Source organism: Phoca vitulina, unplaced genomic scaffold (assembly GCF_004348235.1).
Source record: "Phoca vitulina isolate PV1807 unplaced genomic scaffold, GSC_HSeal_1.0 scaffold10, whole genome shotgun sequence".
Classification (NCBI taxonomy): domain Eukaryota; kingdom Metazoa; phylum Chordata; class Mammalia; order Carnivora; family Phocidae; genus Phoca; species Phoca vitulina.
The window spans coordinates 26,456,816-26,483,885 of NW_022589713.1; the positions used below are offsets into that span (position 1 = coordinate 26,456,816).

At 45.0% G+C, this 27,070-nt stretch overlaps 1 protein-coding gene across 3 annotated transcripts; it reads left to right on the top strand.

Moving 5' to 3' along the window:
• BTD (biotinidase) lies at window positions 1–26,252 on the top strand. Of its 3 annotated transcripts, XM_032408735.1 has the most exons (6): window positions 2,172–2,325; window positions 9,904–10,100; window positions 10,649–10,747; window positions 17,908–18,172; window positions 22,869–23,018; window positions 23,991–26,252. In XM_032408735.1, exons 2-6 carry the CDS (start codon window positions 9,931–9,933, stop codon window positions 25,161–25,163), a joined length of 1,857 nt encoding a protein of 618 aa, XP_032264626.1. In that variant the 5' UTR covers window positions 2,172–2,325; window positions 9,904–9,930; the 3' UTR covers window positions 25,164–26,252. The 3 variants fall into 3 exon arrangements, with proteins under 3 accessions (XP_032264628.1, XP_032264626.1, XP_032264627.1); XM_032408737.1 differs by lacking the exons at window positions 9,904–10,100; window positions 10,649–10,747 and adding an exon at window positions 1–85 and having other exon boundaries at window positions 2,168–2,325; XM_032408736.1 differs by lacking the exon at window positions 9,904–10,100.
• The last annotated feature ends 818 nt before the right edge of the window (window positions 26,253–27,070 follow it).

Genomic DNA, 27,070 nt, shown 5'->3' on the forward strand with positions numbered 1-27,070 from the left:
CTATGCCAAGCAGGTGAGGGGCCAAACCTCGGAGGCCTCTCGCCCCCTCTAATTACCGTCCGGAGCCGTCAGGGGACCTGCGAAGGCGAGTGGCGCATGCGCATAGTGGGGCAGCGGGAGGGCTAGGAGCGCGAGTGGAAGGGGGCGTGGCGCGCGCCCCCCGTTGCCCACTCCCCATGGTTTAGGGGTCGAGGGCAGGCGTCGCAAAGGCTGCTGGGACCCGGGTGGGCTGGGTGGAGCCTAGCGTAGTGCAAAGTTGTGTTTGGGTCGTGTTGTGTTTCTGCGCCTATTGAGTCCCAGACGTTTGCTACGTGCTTTTTGGTTTATACACGCTTTTGTAACTTTGGGAAGAAGTTTCACAACTATGCAGTTCGTGAAACATAGTAATTAATTAGTGCACGTTAATTAAATCCATAAACGGGTGTACTCTTTACCCCAATATTATAGATGACACCGAATTTATAAGCAAGAGACAGAAAGTAAACTGCTCACACCATTTCTCAGAATCCCAAACTTGTACTTTTAGGCTACCGGAGACAAAGAGGAACCCTTGAACCTAGCTATTTTAGCCAGGCGTGAGCTCGCAACCCTGAGATCAAGACCTGAGCTAGTATCAAGAGTTGGATGTTTAACTAACTGAGCCACCCAGGCGCCCCTGAACCTAGTTAAAAGTAAAAGACCATTGTTTTCTTTAACTCTTGCTACTCACCCACTCTTCCTCTCCACTCACCCTCCGTTCTTGTCTTTTCCAAAATCAGGGAATGTGGGTTTTCGCAATTCTTAGGTTCAGTCCCTGTCGACCAGTCCCTGTAGTTGATAACCTTTTAAAACGCATTTTTGAGGGGCGCTGGGGTGGCTCAAAAATAAAATAAAAAAAACACAAAACACCATGCATTTTTGAGGGGAAAAAGATGCTTGCAATGTATGATTTCTGTGGATGTAGCCTCCGAGTCATTAAACCATCTCCACAGCAAAGAGTGACTTTAAATTTTTGAGGATTTTGAGCGTTTTAAAGCAAAAAGACAAGTAATATATGGAAAGTAGAGAGAAGAGGGGAGTGGGTCATGGGTAGACGAATGAAAAGCATTGGAAGTGAAAGGATTTCTAAGCCCAGAGATTTTCAAACCATAGTCCTGGGCCCCTCCAAAAGGTCTTCCTTTCAGCATTTCAAGCCCTAACCTCCCACCCTAAACAGAAGAGAGTGTGTAATAGTGGCCTCTCTGGATTTGGGGACTAGCCTGTGTAAGGTAGCCAGCTCATCAAAGAGGGAGATTTCTTTGATGGCTCAGAGTTCCTCTAAAACATAAATGCAAATCTTGCATTCCACTCCAAAGTATATCCATATTTTAATATAAATATCTTTTTATGAGGTAAAATGAACATGCAATTAAATGTACAGGTCTTAAATGTTAAATAAATTTTGACAATTGCATGTACCTATGTAATCACCACCCAAAATAAAAATGACATTTTAAACTACCTGTCAAGTGAAATTGACATTCCAGAAATATGCAAAGTGTTCTTTGTGTGGCTTTGGGTAGTCCTGTTTTTTGTCTCCTGTCTCTGTTTGAGAAGCATCGACCCCAAGCTCCCCTATCGTGTAGTATTGTTTATATTAATACCTATGTGACAGTCTCGACTCCCATTGCATCAGAATCATTTGGAAAACTTTTTAAAAATATAATTGCTTGGGCCCTACACCGTATTTTCTAAATCAGTGTGTTAGAACAAGTTAGGCACCTGTATTTTTTTAAAGCTGCTACGTTATTTTGATTTGCAGCCTGTCTTGGAACCACTAGCTCTATACCTCTGCTAGAGGCATCAGTTAACAATTAAATGTGTGATTACCTGTTACCAGAGTCATACTGTTGATTAGTTTGGATTCACAGGTTCAAGGCTAGTTTGACATTGCCACCACAGACTGTGTAGATGGTTAGTCAGTTGGTGGGCCTTGTGTCTACTTCTGTGTCAAAAGAATCACGAGCAAAAGCACTCTGTATAAAGTGTGGTGAAAACTATACTATGAACTGGAACAGATCCCCTGAATTCACATTAACTGGTTTTGCAAAAAGGATAAATTCTCAACTGACTGGATTTTGTCCTTTAGCGAAGGGAAAAGTCAATGAGACTGTTTAAACTTGCTTTCACCTTTATATCTTTGGTTCAGGGTGCAGTGTTCCACTGCTCACTTGGTCTGATGATTGAGCAGAAGTGATGATGGTCCTCCTCCCCAGGATTAGCCAGCACTGGGAGCAACTCCTTTCAATCCAACTGTGATTATAGGATTCTTCCGTGATTTACCCAAGGCCCTTCCATGCAGACTTTGTAAGCATTAACCATATTCTTTATTACTTTCATTGGTGGTAGACATGGAATTTTATTTGTTGGATGTTTTATTGGAATTTTTTGTTTGCTTTTATTTGTCCATGGAAGGAGGTCAAAGAAGGAATGAGTCTAATTTTTTTAAAAGACAAGGCTAACGTAATGATAATATGCTCTCTAAACAGGAGAGACAGTCATCAAAGTGTACAACTAAAGTAACCTGAGTCTGTTGGGAGGAACAGGGAGAGAGAGTCAATATCCCCTTCATTAGGGAGGGCCTGTGTTTCCTCCAGCAACCTGGGGTTTTTGGAGGAGGCCTATTTAGACATTAATCCAGTATATCGGGAGGGAGTTTATCAGCCTCATCAGTGGCCAGACACATTCTGCAAGAGGTCCTTAGATCGGGTCCTGATTTAGGGCCATTCAAGGCTGAACATAGGGTACCTCAGTTCGGTTTGCCTTGTTTCCTACCAGAAGAGGTCTGGTAGATCATATTGAGGCCATGCAGTGTTAGAAAAGAAGATCAGTTCTTTCTTAAATTTTGCAATCCCAAATTGTTTCCAGTGGGTTAAAAGGCATGCCATGGGAAAGTCCTTGGGAACCGAAGAAGCCTAGAGAAGGTCCATTATCAAAAACCGCTCCTGACTCCTGGGTGGTGTCCCACACAGGATATGTCAGGGGTTCCGGGTGTTCAAGTGACTGGAGGCATCCCTCCAACAAAATCACCATTGATCACCGTCCCTGCTGTAAAGTAAAGGCCCCATAGGAGGGATTGCCTGTGTCCCCTCGCTTCCCCATTGCATTCTAGACTACAAGCGGGTGCCGGTGAATTGACCAAAATACCATGCCCTGCCGTGCTGTGAAGAACCTGCCATTTCTAACCCATGGGAAACACCAGAAAAGTTTTACAAGGGGAAATTACCCAATTTAATAACTTCATTAACTAGTAGGGAACATTGATGAAAAACAGTAAAATAGAAATCCATCATGATCTAAGCAACATTCCAACACTTGTAGTCCTTATAGCCGACTTCCCTAGGAAATGGTCCCCAATGGGATTTTGATTCAATCAGGTACTAGTTTCTGGCCTGAAGCGGCTAGACCCAGAGATGTGAAGGGGATCACATTAGACCAATGAGGAAGAAACCTCACATGGGAGTCTTAAGATTGGCAGGCGTCCTCATGACTTAGGAGGCTGTCTCAAGCCTAAGGACAGGAATAAAGAAAAACAAACAAAAGGGCAGGAATAAAGAGAGGGCCTCAAGTTTCTGGGTCTTACTACCATTCTGGCTGGGGTACTAACTTCTAGCCGAAAGGCAGGCTTTTCCCTCCCCAAAGAGTCCCTCCCCAAAGGGCTAGAGGATTGCAGCCTGAGCAATCGACGTGAAAGTGTTCAAGTAAGAGCCAGCACACTCCTTGAAAAGCCTCTGAAATGAAAGTAAAGGCAAGAGAAGAGGAATTACTCTACTCTTCAAGTTTGCACCGAGGCTCAGAGTTCCGATGAAAAGACTTGAGCCCCAGGTTGGGCGCCAGAGTGATGAAATTTGGAAGAGGTTTGGGTTCAAGAGCGAATAGCTAAGAATTCTTGACACGTTTTTGGTGCAAGTGATTTTCTGAAAGCATGGGGACAGGACCCATGGGCTGGAAGAGCTGCCCCGGGATTGTGAGGAGTGACTGATTACATACTTTTAAGTTTGGGGGGGGGGGGGGGGATAGAGATAAAGTAAGTTCCTAAGGAATTTTGAAGCAAGGCTTTTAGGACCTTGGAGGAGGGGCTAGCTGCTGTTAAGATAAGGTTATTTTTACTCTTTAGTAAAACATAAACACGAAGACATTAAGGCGGTCCTGAGTCCCTTGAGGAGGGTCCCACTGTGCATGTCTCCGGGATCTATCAGTGGGCTGCAAGCCGTACAGAGATTTAATTTAATTTAAGCTGCATTTCTCTTGCCTTTGTTCTCATTGGCTTCTAAAGGTCATAGTAACTCCCGAGGCCCCCAAATTAGGATAGTGTGTTTTAATTTCAGTAAACTAACAACGACACTAAAAATCCTTGTGATTATTTAAAGCACATAACACCAGCTGCACCTGTGAGAAATTATCTCACAAACATATTTTATCAAGATGGAAAGTGGTTATCAAATGAAGAAATGAATTAGGGTTATTTGTGATATATTATAGAATGGCTGAAAAGAAAAGAAAATTGGCTGAAATAAAAGAAGAGAAAACTGAAACCAAGTATCTTAAATACCATCAAAAGGCAAGCAACAATAACAAAAAAGGGAAATCTATGTAGAACACTATTTTTAAAACCAACATCGAATACTACAACAGGAAATGTGCTGGAAGAAATACATTAATATGAACAGCAGAAAATAAAATATATAATAAAATGGTTCTTTGAGTAAAATAGGTTAAATTGATTTTGTTTGCCTCTAGCTAAATTTATGGACTGCAAAGTACCAAAGCTCAGAAATAGGCTTGAAGCAAAACCAGTGGAAAGCAGTTTTATTATTGAGGTGTCAGGGTCAGGTTGAAGTCCTCTTAGCAGGGGCCTGGCGCTGGGAGTTTTTCCCAGTTGTCCTGGGACCTAGAGAAAGTTTGGGTTTCTGCCCTTGGCTTGGACAGGCAAGCACCTTTGGTCCACATTTTAGTGGCCAGCCAGACCCAGAGCTGGATCCGGAAGCACCCCCGGGAAACTGAAGAAACATTATGTCCCTCTTTTAGCCTATCTTCATCCATTGTGTGTTTGGTTGTGGTTTTGTTTTTGTTTTTGCTTTTTTTAATTTAAATTTAGGGTAGTTTGGCATCAGCGATCATTAAATCACTAAGAAACATGTTTACTTCGTATAAAGTGCACCAGAGATGGTACAACTGTATGTCATGCTCTGAGGACATGAGAGATTTATCTGAAAGGGCTTAGAAACCGTACTCTAGTATTTCTCCGTATGATAGAACGCCACACTGCGGGGCGGCCCCTGGGGGAGGGGGCAGCAGCTCTCACCTAGGAAACATGGTACCCGGGGTTAAATGTTTCTGTTTTCGTGTTTCTTCTGTGTGGCCGTTAGCCTTCATTACAGCCGCTTCCTTTAGCTTTTTAAATTGTACCAAACATGATCCATTTGCTGTGTCAGCAAAACAAAGAATCCACTCTAGGGCAGAATCTCTGACTGATTCCCAGGGCTCTGAGTTGAACTGCTGGGGTGTAACCCAGGTGAGGGACAGCTTCACGATGAAGAGCTTAAGCTCTTTAACTTCTTTCTGTATCATAACCTTTGAGTTCTTTGGAGCTTACCTGTGATTTATTGTTTTAGTCACTTTAAAATGTGTCTATATTTAACATTTATGACATTTTTCAGACACATGAATAGGAACAGGGATTGACACATACATATGTACCCAGCCCTGAGCTTAAGAAATACATTAAAAAGGGGCACCTGGGTGGCTCAGTTGGTTAAGCGTCTGCCTTCGGCTCAGGTCATGTCCTGGGATCGAGCCCCACGTTGGGCTCCCTGCTCAGTGGAGAGTCTGCTTCTCCCTCTCCCTCTACCTCTCTCCCCACTCCTGCTAGAGTCTCTAGCTCTCTCTCAAATAAATAAACAAAATCTTTTTTAAAAACTTCCCAAAATATCCGTTGTCCATTATGGTATAGTTCATTCTCATCCATAATGTCACCTCTGACATACATCAAGTTTCCATATATATATATGGTCTGTCTCTGGAATCTGCTGTTTTTACATCCCAACACCAATCCTACACTATCTTAATTTCTATATTTTTAAAATAAGTCTTATGTTGGTAGGAAAGTCCTTCTACTTTGTTCTTTTGAAACCGTCTTGTCTATTGTAATTAGTGTCCTATGCTGCTATAACAGATAACCACAAACTTAAATTAAAACAACATAAATTTATTATCTTACAGTTCATAGTTCAGAAGTCTGAAATGGGTCTCCCTGGGATAATATTAAAGTATCGGCAGGATTGCATTCCTTTCTGGAGGCCTTAAGAGAGAATCCGTGTCTTGTTCCTTCTAGCTTCTAGAGCTTTCCCACATTCTTGGCTCCATTTTCAAGGGGAGCAATATCAGGCCAAAACCTGTCTGTTTCTCCTTCTTATACTTCTTTCACTCATAAAGACACTGGTGATTGCATTGAGCCTACCCACATAATCCAGGATAATCTCTCCATTTTATAGTCAGCTCTTCAGCAACTTTAATTCCCCTTTGCCATATAACCCAACATACATGTTCTGGGGATTAGGATGTGAACATCTTTTTTTTTTTTTTTTAAGTTAGGCAATTTTTTAAAAAGATATTATTTATTTATTTGACAGAGAGAGAGCACAAGCAGGGGGAGCGGCAAGCAGAGGGAGAGGGAGGAAACAGGCTTCCCGCTGAGCATGGAGCCTGATGCGGGGCTCAGTCCCAGGACTCTGGGATCATGACCTGAGCCAAAGGCAGACACTTAACCGACTGAGCCAGCCAGGCACCCCAGGATGTGAACATCTTTAAAGGGCCATTATTCTGCCTACCAGATCTATTCTTGGCCTTACTCTCTTTCATACATGTTATAGAATCAGTTTATCAAGTTCCATGAAATACTCCTTGGGATTTCAAATGGAATTATATTGAATTTGTAGATTAATTTGGATAGAGCAATGTCTTTATATTATTGAGTCTTTATATTATTTGAGTCTATGCCATAAGCATATCTCTCCATTTATTCTTCCTTAATGTCTTTCCATAAAAATAGTTCATTACACTTATTCTATTTATTCCTAAGTACCTTGCTTTTTATTTATTTGCATTTTCTAGTTTTAGGGGGCCTCTGTATTAGAATGCAATTAACTTTCATATGTTGGTCTTAAATCTAAGTATTTTACTGTATTTTCTTATTAATTTGCTTATAGAATCTCTTGGGTTTCTTTGTAGATAATCATATCATCAATGAAAGTTTGGTTTTCCGGTATTTTATCTGGTAAAACTTGATCTTACTCAAGGTGGTGACACAGCATTTTTATTGTATTTATTTATTTGAGAGAGAGAGAGAGAGCACACAAGCAGTGGTGCAGGATAAACAGGTTCCCTGATAAGCTGGGAGCCTGATGTGGGGTGCCATCCCAGGACCCCAGCATCATGACCTGAGCTGGAGGCAGTCGCTTAACCAACCGAGCCACCCAGGCACCCGGTAATGCAGCATTCTTGCCAGCCTTCCTTGTAGCTGGGAGCGCTCGTGAGTCCCTTGGGGGCCAGAGCAGTTTAAATGAAGTCACTGGGCAGGGCTTTAGGGAAAGCTGATTGTTCTGACAGATACCCTCTTAGTTCTTCCCGCAGCGTCAGCCTAGTGGACTTGGGTATTGGAGTTGGGGTAGTCTCGTAGAGAGCCTGTGCCTCGGACTGTGAACTTCACAAGTTCACAGGATGGCGAGAGGAGGCCTGAGGTGGGTATTTGCCCTTCCTTGGGGTTAGTAAGGTTCTGATACAACCTTAATCGGTTAGCTCAGGTGAAACAGTTTCTCTTGAGGGCAGGCCGTGTGAAGAACAGAATGCTCTCGCTACTTTCCCCTTCTCCATGCCGAAACACGAGATTTCTTCCCAGTGCTCACCGTGAGAACCTGGTAGAGCTCCTGGAGGAAAAACTCACCAAAGCCTGGCCCTCATGAAGTGTTTAACTCTCCGGCTGATCCGCCTGGAGCCTCCAAAGTTTGTCAGTTACAGTTTAAGGTTTCCTGTGCTAGTCCTTGTTCCCAGGGAGGTTGCTGCTCCAGTTAAGTGGTGATCCTCTGAGTCCACCTGTCTGTCTCTCTAATTTTGACCTCAGTTCTCTGAAATCATTAAGACTTTTTGGTTTTCAGATCGTTCAGGTTTTGGCTTATTAATAATAGGATGGCTACTGCTAGGCTCCTTGTATGCCAAACTATACACCAGAAGTCTCAGCTGTCTATTTTTTTTTTTTATGTTTTTCATTTATTGGCAAAACAGGGTAACGTTGAAGAAAACATTTTAAATCCCCATAAGATGACCTGCCATGCTTTTGTTAATTCACATTCTTTTCCAGTCTTTGTTCACATGTGTACATGTTTTATTTAGCTATTCTCATTGTAAATATAGAAACATTTTTATGTCTATTTAGCACGTCTTAAATATGGTCCATCATCAGAGTCTTCATTACTGTCTTTTCAGTGTTTGCTTAATGTTCCACCTGGTTTATACACATTAATTTTCATAACTTTGTTCATATTGAATATTGTTTGTTTCCAACTTTCACCTGTTGGGAGTCATTCTTCCGTTTTAGCTGGCGTCCATTTATTGAACACTAAGTACTTTACATCAGATATTTTCTTTTTTTTTTTTTTTTAAAGATTTTATTCATTTATTTGACAGAGAGACAGCGAGAGAGGGAACACAAGCGGGGTAGGGGGGGCGGGAGAGGGAGAAGGAGGCTTCCCGCCGAGCAGGGAGCCCGATGTGGGGCTCGATCCCAGGACCTCGGGATCACGACCAGAACTGAAGGCAGACGCTTAACGACTGAGCCACCCAGGTGCCCCTACATCAGATATTTTCATTTCTGACTTAGAGATGAAGAAACGGAAGCTTAGTTATTACAAATAACCTACTCAAGGTTATGAAATGAGTAAATCAGAGCCAGGATTTGAACTTGGATATGTTGAAACTCAAAAGCCTGTATTCTTTACTTCCATGGTATGCTGTCATTTCAACTAACTTGTTTTTGGAATAACTCCTAAGATAAAGTTCCAGAAGTAGACTTTACAGAGAAGTAATTCATAAAAGGAATTCTCAACCTTTTTTTCCCCCAGTAAAAAATTGCTATTCATTATCACTTTACTAGTTTACCTTAATTTTTTTTCAAATTTAATACCTTGGAATAGTACCAGTTAATGTTTATTTTGTACATAAGTTTAAAATCTTTCAGTGTTTGTTTATGATTGTTTTCTTCTCATTTAAATGTGTTCCTGTTCATTGCCTGTTTATAACTGTTGTCTTGATGTTTATATTTTCCATATAAATTTTTGTCAGTCTGTTTCTTCTGTTATGTTAACTGAGCTTCAAATTTTAGAAAGTGGTTTAATCAAGTATCTGATATCAGATTCTAATTTATGCCAGTTTTCCTATCATTCAATAGTTAACTCTTGATTTTGAGTTTATTTTTGTATATGGCCTAAGATGTTTAAACTTAATTCCAAATTGCTTGTAATTCAGGGTGCCTGGGTGGCTCAGTTGGTTAAGCATCTGCCTTCGGCTCAGGTCATGATCCCAGCGTCCTGGGATTGAGTCCCACATCGGGCTCCTTGCTCAGGAGGGAACCTGCTACTCCCTCTCCCTCTCCTCTCTAAAATAAATAAATAAAATCTTTTTAAAAAATTGCTTGTAATTCAGTCATCCCAATGTCACTTATTCAATCAAATGCTTCCTCCCATTGTTTTGAGTGCAGTAACATAAAAAGAATGTAGGCTTTTGGACAAAATCAATTTGGGTTAAATCCTCGCTCTGGATATTGGTCCCCTTCAAGTTTAGGAGTAATCTCTTTCCGAAGAAGTGCTAGACTCTTCTCTGCTTTGCCTCTAGTGCTGAGGAATGTAGCACCAGCCTATCATGGAAGAGTCTGAGACCTTCCCATTCAACTCCACACTTCCGCCAGCCTCAGAAAGCCCTGCGCTTGGAAGACTTGGACCCTCATGCCAAGTAAAGCTGCAGGACATAGGAGGGCCAGTCGGAGGTCTGCCCTCCAGCAGGTCTGGAGGGCATCAGGCAACGGGACTTGGGTTAGTAACCAGTATGCAGCTGTGGCCGGGCTGGGACCTTTGCCAGAGGCACACATGTAATTACCGATCTAACCAAAGCAGACGAAAACAAACCCCCTCGGTGCCTCCAGGAAGAGAGAGAAAAGTGGAGATGCTGACCATTTCTCTATACCTTTGCCATACCATGGGTGGAGAAGACAGCCAAGTTAGTGAATAGGCCGGAAGGTCACTGTCATACTTCACTGTGCACTGCCCTCTAACTGAATACCACTGACCACCTGCCTATGCTGTGGGTCACCCACACGTTCCCACCGTGCTCGTGTCAAGAGTATCCTCTCTAGGGGCGCCTGGGTGGCTCAGTCGTTAAGCGTCTGCCTTCGGCTCAGGTCATGATCCCAGGGCCCTGGGACCGAGCCCCGCATCGGGCTCCCTGCTCAGCAGGAAGCCTGCTTCTCCCTCTCCCACTCCCCCTGCTTGTGTTCCCTCTCTCGCTGTGTCTCTCTGTCAAATAAATAAATAAAATCTTAAAAAAGCAACAACAACAACAACAACAAGAGTACCCTCCCTAGCTCCTCAGGACCCAGAGCATTTGGACCCGTTTGCCCGCCGTCTGCTTCCTCTCTCGGTGATCTTGGCTGTGCGTCCTCCTGGCTTCTCCACGGGAGAAAGTAAGTGGGCTTTGGCATGTTTTTGTCTAGTGCTGTGTTTTGCTTTAGCTTTTGTTGTTGTTCTTGTTTCTTTCACATTTCCTACTATCATTCATTTTCAGTATTTCCAGGCTATTTTATGAAGGATTGTTCTTTTGCCTTGGGGAACCTGGTTCCCTGGCCGTAGCACTCCTCCCGTTGTTCTTCATGGTCTGCATCCAGGGCACCGCCACCATCGTGTCGGTCCTGGGATCTGGTTTTTCACTCCTGAGCACTGGCACCTAAGAGCACAGGGGGGATGGACTTATGGTGATGTTTCACCCGCTCCAGCCTTAGAGATGTTGTGTCCAGACACTTAATGATCACAAAGAGCCTTTCCATTGCCCACATTCCTGAGCACATCTCCCTGGAAAAATTTGACCTGTGGTTTTGGGACATCATGTTTTCCATGCACTGGGTGTGTTTCTCCTAGATGTCCAGCCTTCAGGTCTTCATGGACTAGAGTCATGGTTCCTCCAATGACTCTAGTTTCCAACAAGGAAATGGAGGAGAAACTTCCCAAGGGCTTTGAAAAACAATGCCATGCTGACAGTCATTGAGGCTCATTTCAGAGAAATTGATGGTCATTCTTGGAGGATGAAGAAGGGGAAGCCTCACTGGAAGCTATAAATACTCCAGAAGAGCAGAGTGGCTGCAAGTGGCCCCGTCATCCTTTTCTCTGAAGACTGAGTGGCAGCGGAGGAAGCCTTCTCTGGCTCTTTCCTTGCTCCCCGGTCAAACTCGGGACCACAGTTTAAGACTTCCATCCTCAGTGATTCAGTTTTGACCCCTAAGCATTTCAGATAACGTTTCTGAGAAGGAAACCGACACATTTTTGTGGAACATAGGAGATTTTTCAGATTACCTATGTATTTATCTATAAATGTATAATTTAAATGTAGAGATGGCTTCTCTATTTATATTACAAAATATCTATCTGTTGCCCTTGTTTTATTCTTTTAAAATCAGGACCTTTATTTAAACAAAGGAAAACCAGTAACAACCTGGTTCTACGATGATGTTCCTGTTAAGACTAAGGACAAGCACTGAATCCTTGAGCTGACATGGACCTAATTGTTTGGGGGAGGTTTTTTTCCTTTGGTTTGAGCATTTAAATACTTTGCTGCTTATTTTCACTAAATATGGTGGAAACACTTGGAAATCAGCCCAAATTCTATCCACCCTATTGGGGAGGCACCCGGGAAATAAAGGTGATGGTTCAGACTCATGTCTTTGACGTGAGGGAAAGATAGGAGTCAGAATATGGGATCTCTGTGCCTTTAACTTCTAGCCCAGCGACATTCCGAGTGTGACCCCATGCCGGGAGGATCAGCATCAGCGTCAGCTAGGAATTTGTTAGAAAATGCAGATTCTCAGGCCCGGGCCTACACTGGCTGAATCAAAACTTCTGGGCATGGGGGCACAGGGATCTGTGTGGGCCAGCCCTTCAGGTGACTCTGAAGGCATGCTCGCATTCGAGAGCTCCCTGCTGTGGTCTGACCACCTGGAATCTCCCCTGTGAGTGCTACCGTGAATCTCTTATTTCTGCCGCAGCTAAATTGAAGTCTGCCCAGTGGTCTTTGAAGGTTTGACTGATAAATGGCCCCAGTTCTTCAACATGTGCTGGGAGGGCTGGACCAGGAGCCGGGGGACCTGGTTTCCACTCTATTGTCACTACTAACTAGTGCTGGAGTTTTCCCTCGCCATGAGAATAGAACTTTACTGTTTGCTTTCGCTGCTTTATGCAACAGGAAAATAAACTGAAATAATGGATGTTAAAATGATTTGAAAATGTTAGCATGTAACATGTAAAATGCAATGTGGCGTCGATATGAAATGTTGTCCTTATAGATCCCTTAACTCGGCTAGATTTCCCCGTTCATTGTGCTGCCTGTCACTGTGTGGATGGGCTGTGTCACTCTGCACATCCAATCACACCCTGTGGAGTGTACCACTGTGAGAGAAGAAATCGCAACAAATTTAGAACTTGTGAATACAGAAGATGCCCTAGGTCCTGGGAGCATGGCAAATAAAAAACAGCTTTCATGAGGCCCACATCTGAGAAAATCTATTTTTTTTCTGTTTTTCCACTGTAAAAGAGATAGATGAAGTGTTATAAATGAAAAGGAGAAGGAACGGAGGAAAAACACCGTACATTTACTGCTTAACAATCACTTTGCTCTGTGTTACTGAAGAGCAAACCGACCTGGGCTGATGATCCTCAGTTTGTCCACACGGTGGCAGTGGTGCACCTCTAGACTAGGTCTCCGCTGGGGCTCTTTCTGTCCACGCAAGAAAATGAGGAATGTATTGCATGGAGCACTGGGTGCTATACGAAAACAATGAATCATGGAACACTACATCAAAAACTAATGATGTGCTGTATGGTGACTAACATAACATAATAAAATAAAATTAAATAAAAAAAAAGAAAGTGCCTTCTTGCATTAAACACCTGGGCATTTCAGGGAGAAGTTTTATTTGACTTAAATTATGAAGGTATTTCCCATTTGAGGAAAAGAGATGATTTATAGTTAGGTTCAAGTGTCATGATCCTTCAGTTGCTCGTTTGGTGTCCTAAGATAAACTAGTCAACGAGACAGAAATAGGCCCTCATCAAAGGTCTGGTCCAAAGTTACACTTCTGTATGTCACTCTCTTTTTTTAAAATAATAGGTGGAATTTTTAAAAAAGTGAAATCACAACTTAGCAGGTCAGTTCAGAGGACCGGGTAATTTATTCGCTGTTTTGAGTTCAGGTTTGACTCTTGACGTTATCATCACTTGCCACTCACAAGTGTTTACACTTGACATTTCCGATGGAGCCTTCAAAGTCTTGTCAGTGGATACGTTTGCATAAAACTGTCCAAGCTAAGACCGCTGTGGGGCTTCCTATTCCAGGGGCCAGTCACGGATGAGCTCACGACTAGCAGCAGCAGATGGGGAGAACCAGAAAACAAGAGGCTTTCTAGGAAATAAAAGGTCTCTTTTGGGATTTCTTTAAATTCAGATTCTATAAATTAGGTGGAGATTGGACATTATTTCTCCTTATGTAAAAGAATCTAGACAAGGATATCACGACCTTCATGAGAATAAATTTTAAACCATTTGGAACCTTACAATGTCTTTGGGGGCATTCTGTCAGATACACACAGAAACATAGACCGTGCTGGTTCCTTAACGACTTGGCAGGTCCCTCCGGCTTTGTTCCACAGGATATGCCATTTCCTTTGCTTTTTCCTGCCTCCTTTCCCAGTCATGGGACTGTTATTCTCCCTGACAAGTAAAGAATGACAAGATCTTTTATGAAAATGATCAATAATTCTATATATAAATTTCTAAATGTGTATACCTGCCTCTGAAATTATCTTATTAAGAGCATCTTAATAATAATCCTTTCATTTTATTGCAAAAGATACTATTGTAATAATATGGCAAGGAAGGAAATACAGCTAGTTATCAAGATGAATCACTTAGCAGGGTGGAAATAAAAGTTCACGTGTATAAAAATAACTGGTGATTGACATGTTACCAAATTTCCACAAAATAGACTGCCATGTAATTTAGACTTTGATTTCTTTTTCTCACCGATCACAAGAATCTTCCTGACCAGGATTAGGGTCAGAGGAATATTTTTCATGGGGAAATGAGAAGCAGGGTCTTCTCTGGGGCAGTTAAAAGATCAGGATGCGTGCTTAAAGATGTCACTCCAGCAAATCTCTCCGCACCCTGTCAATGAGTTCCTGCCTCCTGGATCATGCCTATTGGCATGCTATAAGGTCTGTGGCTTTTCCTCTGCATGAAGTGGGGAGTCACTGGGAGACTTTGAGCAGAGGAGTGTCGTGATTGACTTACACTTGAACTGGATCTCATGGGCTGTTCCAGCAGGAGGAGAATGGAGAGGACAGGGCAAGTGCAGGGAGGTGTGAGAGACCAGGGAGTGGGCCCTGCTCTTTCTCTGACTCCATTTTTTGCTGCCTTCCTCTGCCCTGGGCTCCAGCCCACTGCTCTCCTTGCTGTTTCTTGAAGCCACTCAGCAAGTTCCCACTTGGACCTTCTGACCCAGCCGTTCTCTCTGCCTGGAACACTCCCCCCAGGCATCCACATGGCCTCCTCTCTCACCTTTGGCAGACCTCACTGAGGCCTTTCGTGTTTAAAATTGTCCCCCACCCAGGCCAGGCCCTCCCCGGCCCCTTCCCTGCCTTTATTTCTCCTCTGCACTTGCTGCCGTCTGACATCCTAGGGATTGATTTGATCGCGGCCCATCTCCCCATCCATCCTGAGCGGGGGGCTAGCTGAGGAAGGGCCGGCTTGCTCAGGGCTGTACCCCGACACCTCTGCTGCGTCTGGCTCACAGTCGGGGGTGCCGTGGATGTGTGAAGTGAGCACCCTCCCGGCTCTGCTGTTTCCTGGCAGGGGGACTCGGGGCACCCCGTGGGCCGTGCCCCCGTCTCAGAGGGTTGTGGTGAGCCGAGTGGACCAACCAGGGTATGGAGGCACATTGTCACCTAGGTGGGGCCTTCGCGCCAGCCTGTCCTGCAGCTTGAGCTTGCCTGTCAAGTGCCCTCCAATGGAAGAGGGTGTGTATCTACCTCTTCAGGCTGAGCATACACCTCTACTCACCATTTTGTTTATGGTCCAGGTCCTGGACCAGCTCTAAAGAGAGATCTGTTGCTGGGTTTCCAAGAACACCAGGACTTCCAGAACCTTCTTGTTCCCAGGGAGCCCCCACACCCCAGCCTGCCTGTGCTTTCTGTTGTGAGCCAGCCCCTGGTAACCCCTGGAAACCAGGTCTGGATGATGATGTCCTGCCCCATGAAAACTGCCCCCCCCCCCCCCACCTGGTATGCCCTTCGAAGTCCCTTCCTTGGGCCTTGTTTGTGTTTTTCTGAGACATTCGTGCAGTGCCAAATAAAGAGGGAAAGCCGGCATTAGCCAATTTGGTTCAACTGGCTGCTATTTCCCCACTCTTCAGGAAGGGCAAACTGTTGTAGCTATTTTTATTATAATTACTCCTTCTCTCCTAGCTCATTAAGCTTGCTTCTTTCAAGCCTGAATACCTGGTAGAATCTGCCTAACCTCTTATTATCGACCCACCTTTGTTCACACACAAATGATTGCCATTTACAGCTCTCCTACCAGGCACCTTTTGTAAATAATCTAAATTTTATTTTCTCAAAACAGAAAGAAATGTGGTATGTTGCTGGCTCCACAGTTTCCTGGTTTCACTATGTGGCAGGTCCTGAGACTTTAAACACATGTTCTCTGTCCCCAGGTAAATCGGTGACACACCGCTCTTAGTTGAGAACGGGGACGCTCTGGGCCCAGGAACTCCTCACCTGGCTCCACCGGGCACGGGTTCGCACCACTCTCCCCACCCCCAGCCTCAGTCTCCCCACCTCTTAGTGCGGCCACTGCCTAATACTTGAGAACTACAGGGAATGTGTCTTTGAACATGAAACCGCCCCCCGCAGGCCACTCCCCATCATCATCATTATGGAGCCAGAGGGGGAATGGATACTAGATTTCGAGACTGTTAAAATTATTCCTTGCTGGTCTTCAGAGGCAAAACTCAGATAAGAGAGCTTATCAATTATACTTTTGTTTCCTACTCAAAAACTCATGACTGCTTACTCAAAGGCGCCTTGTTCTAATCTTCAGACATTGTTCAGTGTCCCAGATGAATGGCAGCAAGTCCCGGGGTTTGGTATGTGGTGCACTTTTTCCCTGGGACGAGAAGTAACAGTGTGAGAGAGGCAGGCAGGATGGGCCCTCCTCTGCCTGAGAAGCGTTTGCTTTTACAAGGATCCCGACTGAGCATCCCTCGTCCTTGTTCCGTTGTTGAAAATACTTGTGGCTATTTTTGTTTCTGGAACTTTTAAGAGCAAAATAAGAGGAAATGTGCGGCCTGGAGAGTTTGGTTTTAAAATGCAAACACGGGAGTTATGAGTCAGACTTGGACAGGGTGTCGCTGTCTTTTTAAAAAGCAGTGATAGGATTCCTTGATTCGTCTCTGTTATCTTGATGTTTAATCCGGATTCCTGGGCACTTGGTCAGCCCCAGAACCTCTCCACAGAGCAAGCGGCCCGGCCTTGGCACAGCCCCTGGAGAATCTGCGTGTCGGGGGGAGGGCATCCAGCCGGGAGGCCAGGCTGCTTTTCAAGGCGGAATTGGACTATTTGCTGTAACGCACAACTATTAGAAATAAAAACTCCTGTTCTTGGGAAAAACGGCAAGAAGTGTCATTGTCAGTGTCCTAATTTACTTCTAATCTCTTATGGTAGCACCTACAAAGCGGAGTTTACTTTCTAGAAAAGTCTAGTATATTTTCTAGAAAATTATAGCTTATTTTCTAGAAAATTGCATTTTATCACTGCAGAAGGATTTTATTTCCAAGCGATTAGGCTTTGGAGCAAGAGTTCTGGAATTGCAGATAGAGGTTGGGAAGGTGATGATGTGCACTGATAATTGTAAATTCAGGGAGGAGGAAAAAAGTGCTTTGATTGGGAGACTTCTTTTTACCTTCGCATAGCAGAGAGTAGATCCTGGCATTTAAGGAGAAGTCCGCAGCTTCTCTGCACCAAATAAAGAATGCTGTGCTAAGAAGGACTTACCCTTTATATTCATTACTGACCAAAGAAAGGCTGGGAGAATTTTAATCCATGGGATTTTTATGGCCAGGAAAGCCGAGCTGTGTTATTGGGATCACGACGATCAGGGCTGGTGTAGATGGCCGACGTGCTTGTGTTAGAGAGGGCAGGTGGTGGGATGTGGACTATGTCCCAGAATTATGTAAAATAAACACAGTAATCATTCTTGCCTAAAACTTCAGTGCATGGCTAGGAAGGCGAGTGGTAACATGCTGGCGTTTTGCTGAACCCTGGGTAAGAAAATCGTGGCAAACACTGGGTCTGTTTTGGAAACGTTCTAAAACCAGATTCACACCGCGAGCCATTTTAAATGTAGCTCGCTACGTGTTTGGAGAGAAACACATACTTTTATTAGGCACATGAAACAAATCTTTGAGCTGCAGTATCAGGCGGGTAGGTTTAATTGCTGGGACTAATAAATCACAGCTGCAAAAGTTACATTCTTGGCAGGATTCTTTACTCAGCTGTTTTCCCCTTGCCTCCTTACGTTCCAGATTTACAGTCTGCGTTATGTCTGGGGCCGGCCTCCAGCTTGTTCTTTTCCTCTGTGGCTGTTCCGTGGTTGCCATGGGAGTCCACGCCGAGGAGCCCCGCGTGGCCGGTCACCATGAGGCTGAACACTACATGGCCGCCGTGTACGAGCACCAGTCGATCTTGACTCCCGACCCTCTGGCTCTCATGAGCCGCCAGCAGGCCTTGGAGCTGATGAACCAGAACCTCGACATCTATGAACAGCAAGTGGTGATCGCAGCCCAAAAGGCAAGAAATGCTCCAGGGTGGACCCCCACCGGCTTGTCTAGGAGAACAGGGCAGCTCGGTCGGTGGTTCCTGCAGCCCCTCTGGAAAATTAGTGCAGCTGGTAAAGCGGAGCGGGAGTAGTCAGTTGGCCAGGGACTTGGGACTCAGTGGTCCATGCACCAGCCCGCCGGGGCAGCCCTCGGGAGCCTGTGAGAAGTGCAGAATTTGGGTACCGCCCCCGACCTGCTGAGTCAATCCATCCATCGACATTATACCCCAGGTGCTGCTTTTCACCTCATGTCCGAGAAGCCCGGAGTAGATCCCTGGTTCTCAATGTGGCTGTGCAGAGACGGATTGCTTGCGCAGTGGGTGCCTGGGTCTCATACCCGCAGAGTCGCGCAAGGGGTAGGGGAGGGGGTTGTGGGCTGGGCACTGGGATTTTTTTTAAGGCTCTCCAGTGGATTCCCATGCACAGAAAAATCTGGAAACTACCAGGCATGAGGGTCTCTGATGCTCTCTGAGGCACTGAAAATAGTAGGCATCTGCAGGACTGCTGTTTGTCACCTTCAGATTATTTGGGGCTTGTTTCTGGTCCCTGTTCCAGACCACGAACAGGCTGAGAACTCAGTGCAGACATGACGGAGATGGACAAAGGGCGGTCGGTGCCAGCCTTTGTGAAGGCTTCCTGCTTGGCCCACACGTGCCATTCCCACCAGGAAGGGTGGGGCGCAGGGGAAAATGTGGGTGCCAGATGTGACCGCAAGAAAGTGCCCTGTTGGGAAACCCATAACCAGAGGGAAGTTTGGATTCTCACCTGGTGGTGGGGAGCCCAAGCGCTGCTGCATGAGGAGGCCCTGCCCTGCCTGACAGGAGGTAACGCCCATGTGAGCACAACCTCCCTCGTCCGTGAGCCTCGAGGCCGGAACGGGTGAGGCCAGCAGGCCCGGCCCCAAGCAGTCCTGTCTTTGTTCAGGGCGGTCAGGGTTACCGGGACAGCCACTCTCTAGTGCTGCATTTTAAAATTCTAACCCATTATGTGTGTGTGTGTGTGTAAAATTATAGGCTATTTTTAAAAAGTATACACATTTATAAAACTAATATTGGAAGGGAACTTAAAGACCTGGTCCAGCTGCTTCTGATGGGAGACACTCCTCTCTTGTTCAAAGCCCCACATCCAGTATCTCCTTGAACGGCTTCTGTAGCCCAGCACTCACTGTCTCATGAGAGAGTGGGGACTTCTGTTCAACGAACAGTCGGCCTCCCTGCAGCTGCCTCCCATCCTTCTGTCCTCCAAGCTAAACAGAGCCGACTGAGGGCCTTACCGCAGCGCGCCCGTCTTCCTCAGATTTGAGGACGGCCGTCATGACCCAGCCCCCCACCCCCAAACCTGGCATCTCTCCCCCCGGCTATATAGCCCTTCCACCAAAGACTTTCCAGATTCTCTGTGTGCCCAGAGCTGTGGAAAGTTCTCCCTAGTCTGTCTGACGAGGGCAGGGTGCAGGAGGTCTAGCACCGTTCCCGTGTGAGACGTTGTCCCCAGAGAACTGTTGGTAGACACCTCGCACTGTGGACTCATAAGGCATTTGCTGTCCACTCACACCCCCGAGCCTTTTTCACACACACAGACACACATGCTGCCAATTGCCATCCTGTACTTACGAAGTTCATGTCTTTAACCTGAGCGCCTGACTTCACATTTATGCTGTGAAATGTCATCATTCCAGCCTGTCGGGCTATTTGGGGATCTTTACTGACATCCTACCTATCAGTTGCCTTCACGTCATTCACACATTCGATACACACCTCACTGATGTCTTTGCTGAAGTCAGTGTAAAAGAATCCCAGGCTGTGTCCTCAGACCTCTGGATGACACAGATCCACTCCAGAGCATTCTGTGCAGAGGAGGTTACTTGCATGGCGCTGAGACATCAACCTCCTCTTGCTCCTCCATCCTGTCCATAAGACCGTTCTAAGACATTTGCAAATGCCGTACCGAACCCCAGAGGCCGCGACTGTAGTATTTCCCTGCCTTTCGATAACCTTCCCCCGAAGGAAACCTATGCCATGTTCTTGTTGAACCCAGGCCGGCTGCAAGGCATCGTCCCTTCTGTGTGTGGTCCAAGGGCAGGGATGAAGCTGTTGATCTGATCATTTTTAGTGCTTACAGACAGCTCGGCTCCTTGTGTGGTTGTGTGTGTTAAAGCAACTTCTAAGACACGCTGATGCCAAGGCTGTGTCAAACGCTTCTATCCAACTGGCTGGACGGCAGGGGTTCCTGAACAAGCCAACGGAAGTATTTCTCTCTTGGTAGAGAGATTTCTGGGGAAGGACAAGAGTCCAACTTAAGATATTAGGCTGGTCAGTCAACTGCATTGGTGGTAGTCTTAATGAGTTCTTGATCTCATCGAGGTCTTTCAGAAAATTGCTCATTTATCAGGAGTGCTAATTGCTTTCTAGATGGAGTGGTAATTACATCAGACCCAAAGTTCTGCCCTGGCTCAGGTTTGGTTCCTCTTCTCATTCCTGGAAAATATGCATTCAGGAAATGCAATTTAACCTTAGTATTAATCTAATATGTATACATAATTTAAGTGCTATTGTCCAAGGGAACCATTCAATGTTCTCAGAGTTTTGTTTTTAATAAAGGAAAACATTTGTCCAAGGATAATTTTCAAGAAGTTAAAAACATGACTCTAATACAAATATAGGATGGCCGTGGGTCAAAGCTGTCATTTAACTCATTGATTAGTAAAGAAATCAGTAAGATGGTAAAGCTGGTCAAAAGAGCATTTGAGGAACAGAAGGGTATCAGTCAAATGAATGTTGAAATGAATTTGCGAATCAATACAAAACTGGCTAAAATCCTACAGGGCAATGCAATTATCATCTTTGAGGTGATCTTCTATTAAATAACAAAGCCAAACAGTGATACATTCACTAGATAAATAATCCTTGAGCCTGTTAAACAGTACCCTAGCATATTTTAGGAAGGCAGACATTCTTCATCTTGCTTCATTTCCCAGTTTGCAATGACTTTGCTTTACAAGGTGCTATAAGATGACCAATCTCACAGTCTCCTGGAAGGAGTATATACTTGCATCATCTCTCTGGAAAGCTGTTTGGCAGTGTAAAGAACTGAAAACTCTTCATATCCTTGAGCCAGTATTTTCACTTATAAGACTTCATTCTAAAGAAATAATCAGAGATCCAAAGATTTGTGAACAACACTCATTCAGTGTTTTGAGCCCCCTGAATGCAGACGCTCACCGTAAGTTGGGAACAAAACAGACAGATGTCCACTGATAAAGGATGACTTGGGGTGGCCTCTTAAATAGAATGTGGCCATTGCAAATGATATTTCTGAAGGTACCTGTGTGGTCTTGACGTTCTAGGTAGCGAGAAAAGTCAAGATGGAGAACATGTCTTGTTTTATTATTTATAATAAATAACTTATTATCTCAATTATACAGAGAAAAAATGAAAAACTAAACTAATATTAACTAATATTTTGTTTTCTGAGTTTCCTACAGTTAAACTTTCGAAGCTTTTTTAACCAGAAAAAATATAAAGTTTGCAGTGCATTCCAGAAATAAGTGACTCAAATTGCCTCTTATTTTAGCTTATTCATACCTTCTCTGCCTTCCTCCTCCACCTTTCACATTGACATTTTAAGCTGTAAGTGGAGAGCAGCAGGAGAAGGCGGCCCTGATGATGAGAGCTGAGGGCACCCCACTTGTTTGGATTTCATCAGGTTACTGCAGACGTCACAGGCGCCCCGGGCTGTCACTGTCAGGGAGGCTAGGGTGTCTCCAGGTGTGGGACAAAGGCTGTGTGGTGGTTAGAATTCCGAAGGGAGCCTCCTCATTCCCAGTTGGAGAACTACAAGTCAGAGCAAATCCTTATTTCTATGCCGAAATCAACACACTAGACTTTTACCCACCAGCCCAGTGGGTCCCAAACTTGGCTGCGCATTAGAGTCACCGGGGAGGGTCCCCCGGGTGGCTCCATCGGTTAAGCGTCCAACTGAGGTCATGATTTCAGGTCGTGAGATCGATCCCTGCATTGGGCTCCCTGCTCAGCGTGGAGTTTGCTTGGGATTCTTTCTCTCCCTCAGCCTCTGCCCTTCCCCCTGCTCGCTCTCTCAAAATAAATAAATAAAAGCTTAAAAAAAAGAAAAGAATCACCTGGGGACCTTTTGACAGTCAAATGAAGCAGACTTTTTAGGAGTGGGACCCAGCATCGCCCCTGAACAGTGTTTTATTCAGAAGGGCCCCATCCGATTAAGATGCACAATGAGTGGAAACCACGGGACTGGAGACACCCCCTCTGTGACGAAGCCCAGAATCGGAGGCCTCTGAACTGTGTCCCATCCTCCCCTGCACTATCAGGAACTCCACACCCCTCCTGACCGTCTGCTCGGCAAATGCCCGCTTTCTGCTCCCTTTTCACTCATTCCCTCCTTCTCTGACACGACCTCAGGTGCGGTTAATGGTTGTTCCTAAAGCCCTGTGTTCCCTCACCATTAGGCCGCGACGGCTTCCCCGAGACTAAGATCCCTGAGGAGAGTCCAGCCGCCCTCTTTATAGCTCTGGTTCCTGGCACAGAACAGCTGCTTGATGCCTGTCAGACGAGTGAACGAAAGAGTGAACAAATGAAAGAAGGGGGGGGCTTCCTGTTCTCTGATAACATGCGATACTTTGATGTTTTTGACTTACAGGGCGTACAGATTATAGTGTTTCCAGAAGATGGCATTCATGGATTCAACTTTACAAGAACATCTGTTTACCCATTTTTGGACTTCATGCCATCTCCCCGGTTGGTCAGGTGGAACCCGTGCCTGGAGCCCCACCGATTCAATGACACGGAGGTACGTGAGGGTCCCAGCCTTCCTCCTCAGTAGGCTGAAGGCATGAAGAGATGAATCAAGCCAGGGGCCAAAAGCCAAGCATGGTAAATGAGACTGAAAGGAGACCCTAGGATCCTAAAACAGAAACCCAGACTCCCCAAACTCTCTGCGCTACATATTCATTCAGTTAAAGAATGTCTGGTACTATGGGGCCTTTACTCATCTCTGGATTGTTCTATTAATTACACAAGAAATACATGAATATACACTTAGAAAACAAACGAATCACATCAGAAGTAAAAAAAAAAAAAAATGAAAGCCCATCTTTACACACACCCCACCCATCACCCTACTTCGCTTCCTACAGAAACTGCCATCAACAGTTTGATGTGCATCCAACTATATTCTTTTCTACACATTTCGTAGTTATTGACATCCTCTTTTTTAGCATGCTATATGCTTTTTAAAAAACTCTTGCTATTATGTTGCAACGAATATCCTTGTACACATGTTTTCGTAAGTATGTCCAAGTTTTTCTGTAAGGTGAGATTCCTAGAAATGGAATTTCTCAGCTACAGAATATGCACATTTTAAATTATTTTGAAGAGTACCAAGTTTCCCTTTCAAAAAATCTTTATTTCACTTTACTTCCCTAGTAATAGTCTGAGTGCCTGTTTTCCCACCTTTTGGTCAATGCAAGATAGAATAATCTTTTGAATTTTTGCCAATCTTATGAAGGTTCAAGGTGATATTATCTTAATTTGCATTTCGTCGTTACTAATCTGGTTGAGTATCTTCTCAGATGTTCATATCTGTTCTTCTATGAATCACCTCTTCATATCCTGTGCACATTTTCTGCAGTGTTTTTTTTACTGATTTATGATAGCCATTTATATATTATAGACACAATACAGGTACTTTTCTATTTTAAGATTATAAGACAAAGGTAGGATTTAAAAAATTCATTTATTTATACTGTTTTTTTTTCTTTAGGTCCTCCAGCGCCTGAGCTGTATGGCCATCAAGGGAGATATGTTCGTGGTGGCCAATCTTGGGACGAAGCAGCCTTGTCATAGCAATGACCCAGGGTGCCCAAAGGATGGAAGATACCAGTTTAACACGAATGTCGTGTTCAGCAATAATGGAACCCTTGTTGACTGCTACCGCAAACACAACCTCTACTTTGAGGCAGCTTTTGATGCCCCTCTCAAAGTGGATCACATCATCTTTGATACGCCCTTTGCTGGCAAATTTGGCATCTTCACCTGCTTCGATATATTGTTCTTCGACCCTGCCATTATTCTCCTCAGAGACTCTGAGGTGAAGCACATCGTGTACCCGACTGCCTGGATGAACCAGCTCCCACTCTTGGCAGCCATTCAGATTCAGAGAGCTTTTGCCATTGCTTTTGGCATCAACTTTCTAGCTGCTAACATCCACCACCCATCTCTGGGGATGACCGGAAGTGGTATACACAGCCCTCTGAAGTCCTTTTGGCACCATGACATGGAAGGCTCCGGAGGTCATCTTATAATTGCACAAGTAGCCAAAAATCCACTGGGTCTCATTGGTACAGAGAACGCCACGGAGAAAATGGACCCATCCCATAGTAAGTTTTTAGAACTCTTGGCAGGCGATCCATACTGTGAAAAGGATGCTCAGGAAGTCCACTGTGACAGAGCTACTGAATGGAACATGAACGCTCCTCCCACATTTCACTCTGAGATGATGTATGATCATTTCACCCTGGTCCCTGTGTGGGGAAGGGAAGGCTACCTCCGTGTCTGTGCAAATGGCCTCTGCTGTCATTTGCTTTACCAGAGGCCTACTTTGTCCAAGGAGCTGTACGCCCTGGGGGTCTTTGATGGTCTTCACACTGTGCATGGCACTTACTACGTTCAAGCTTGCGCCCTGGTCAAGTGTGGGGGTCTTGGCTTTGACACCTGTGGGCAGGAGATCACAGAGGCCACAGGGAGATTTGAGTTTCACCTGTGGGGGAACTTCAGTACTTCCTATGTCTTTCCTCTGCTTCTTACCTCAGGGATGACCCTGGAAACCCCTGATCAGTTTGGCTGGGAGAATGACTACTCTTTCCTGAGGAAGAGGGGGCTGTCTTCTGGCCTGGTGACGGCAGCTCTATACGGGCGGCTGTATGAGAGGGACTAGGAAGGTGCAGGGTGGGCGGCCCTGCACTTGCCCAGGCTGTAGCTCACAAGCCCTGGCACCGCCTCTCTGGCCCAGAGCCCATCGTGGGAGCCGTGGGATGGAGGAGGAGAGGCTGATCCCCCCAGTGTCTCTTCCTCTCCCATGTGAATTAATGAGTCTTTTCTGGTATTCTCTGCTCACATTTATCATTTCCAAGCCACGTCTTCCTCCAGCAAATCTCTCATTTCACAATTGGTTTTAAGAGCTAAAACAAAAATAAATGCCAGTTTATATTTTACACATCCACAAAGCGGTGGGTCTTGGGTGTGTTTTCCTCATTCTTGTTGTCGATCAAGCGACACCTGGGACATACAAGTATCTCAAGCCTCAAACACTGTCTAAGGTAAGAAACAAACTCTCAAAGCCAGAGCTGTATTAGAAATGGCTGCGTGGGCCCTTTTCCATTCTGGATGAACAGAATTCTATCCAGATGAAATGGTAATGCCAGAGCTATCGGCAACATCAGAAATGTGGATCTTGAAGCAGCTTTTAAAAATAGAAGGGAAGTTTTCCTTCCATCTGTCTTTCTGTCAATAAATGGAATGTGTCAGGCAGGACTCATAATAACTGGAAAGAAAGAGCACAGTGCCCCCGAGAGAGAGAGAGAGAGAGCGAGAGCAAGAGCGCGAGAGCGTGAGAGGGAGGAGGCTGGAAAGAAGTGCTGAAGAGAGGGGCAGCAGTGGGAAAGTATGAGTAAGAGGATTCTTTCTGTGCAACGTGTCTCATGCAGGGATTCCAGGGACCTTAATAAATCATGCTAACTTTCGGCAAGAGCCTTCCAGTTGCCCAACTGTGCAGGCTGGAATGATGTGGGTGTGATTCCATGCGCAGTCCCCAGGGCCTGCCCTTTGAGAGAGGCATCCCACCTCTTGAAGAAAAGTTGCAAGAACTGCCATGGAGGTCGGCCCACTGTCATTCATTCATTTAGTCACGCAACAGGTGTTTTCGGAGAGCCCACCAGGTACAGAGCAAGGCCCTGCCACAGTATGAGTTCCAGATGCAAAACCATATATAATCAGTGAGGGAAGACATTTTTAGGCCACTAATTTCTTTTTTTTTTTTCTTTTGTGCTTGTTTTTTTTTTTTTTTTAAGATTTTTTTTTTTTGGGAGACAGAGCATAGGGGGGGGGGGGGGAGAGGGGCGGAGGGAGAGGGAGAAGCAGACTCCCGCTGAGCAGGGAACACAACGTGGGGCTCCATCCCAGGGCCCTGGGATCATGTCTAGGCCACTAATTTCTGTATTGCTTGTATCCAACATTTCAAAGTCATTTTGACTCAATGCCTAGTAACTGTTTCAGATGATTTTTAAGTGGGAAAATAGATAATTTTTAATTTTTTTTAAAGATTTTATTTATTTATTTGACAGAGAGAGACACAGCGAGAGAGGGAACACAAGCAGGGGGAGTGGGAGAGGGAGAAGCAGGCTTCCCGCTGAGCAGGGAGCTCGATGCGGGTTCGATCCCAGGACCCTGGGATCATGACCTGAGCTGAAGGCAGACGCGTAACGACTGAGCCACCCAGGCGCCCCGAAAATAGATAATTTTTAAAGAAGATGGATAATTAGCCTGCTGTGATTTGCCCCTTCCATGTTGTGGCTAGTTTCCTCCTTTAATTAGGTGTTTAAAGCAGTCTGTGCATACATATAACATACAAAGTAAGAAATGGGACTCCTTCTGCATCCTCCTGCAGTGTGGCCTTCTAGACCCCTTTTCTGGCTTTCAAGCAGGCTAATAAAGAGCACAGACCCTGGACTTGAGACAGTCCAGGCTCACCTCCTCCGCCTCACTGTTTACTCTTCACTGCATAGGCTTTGGACAATTTATTTAAACCCTGTCACACCACAATCTTCTCATTCATAGAATGTGTAA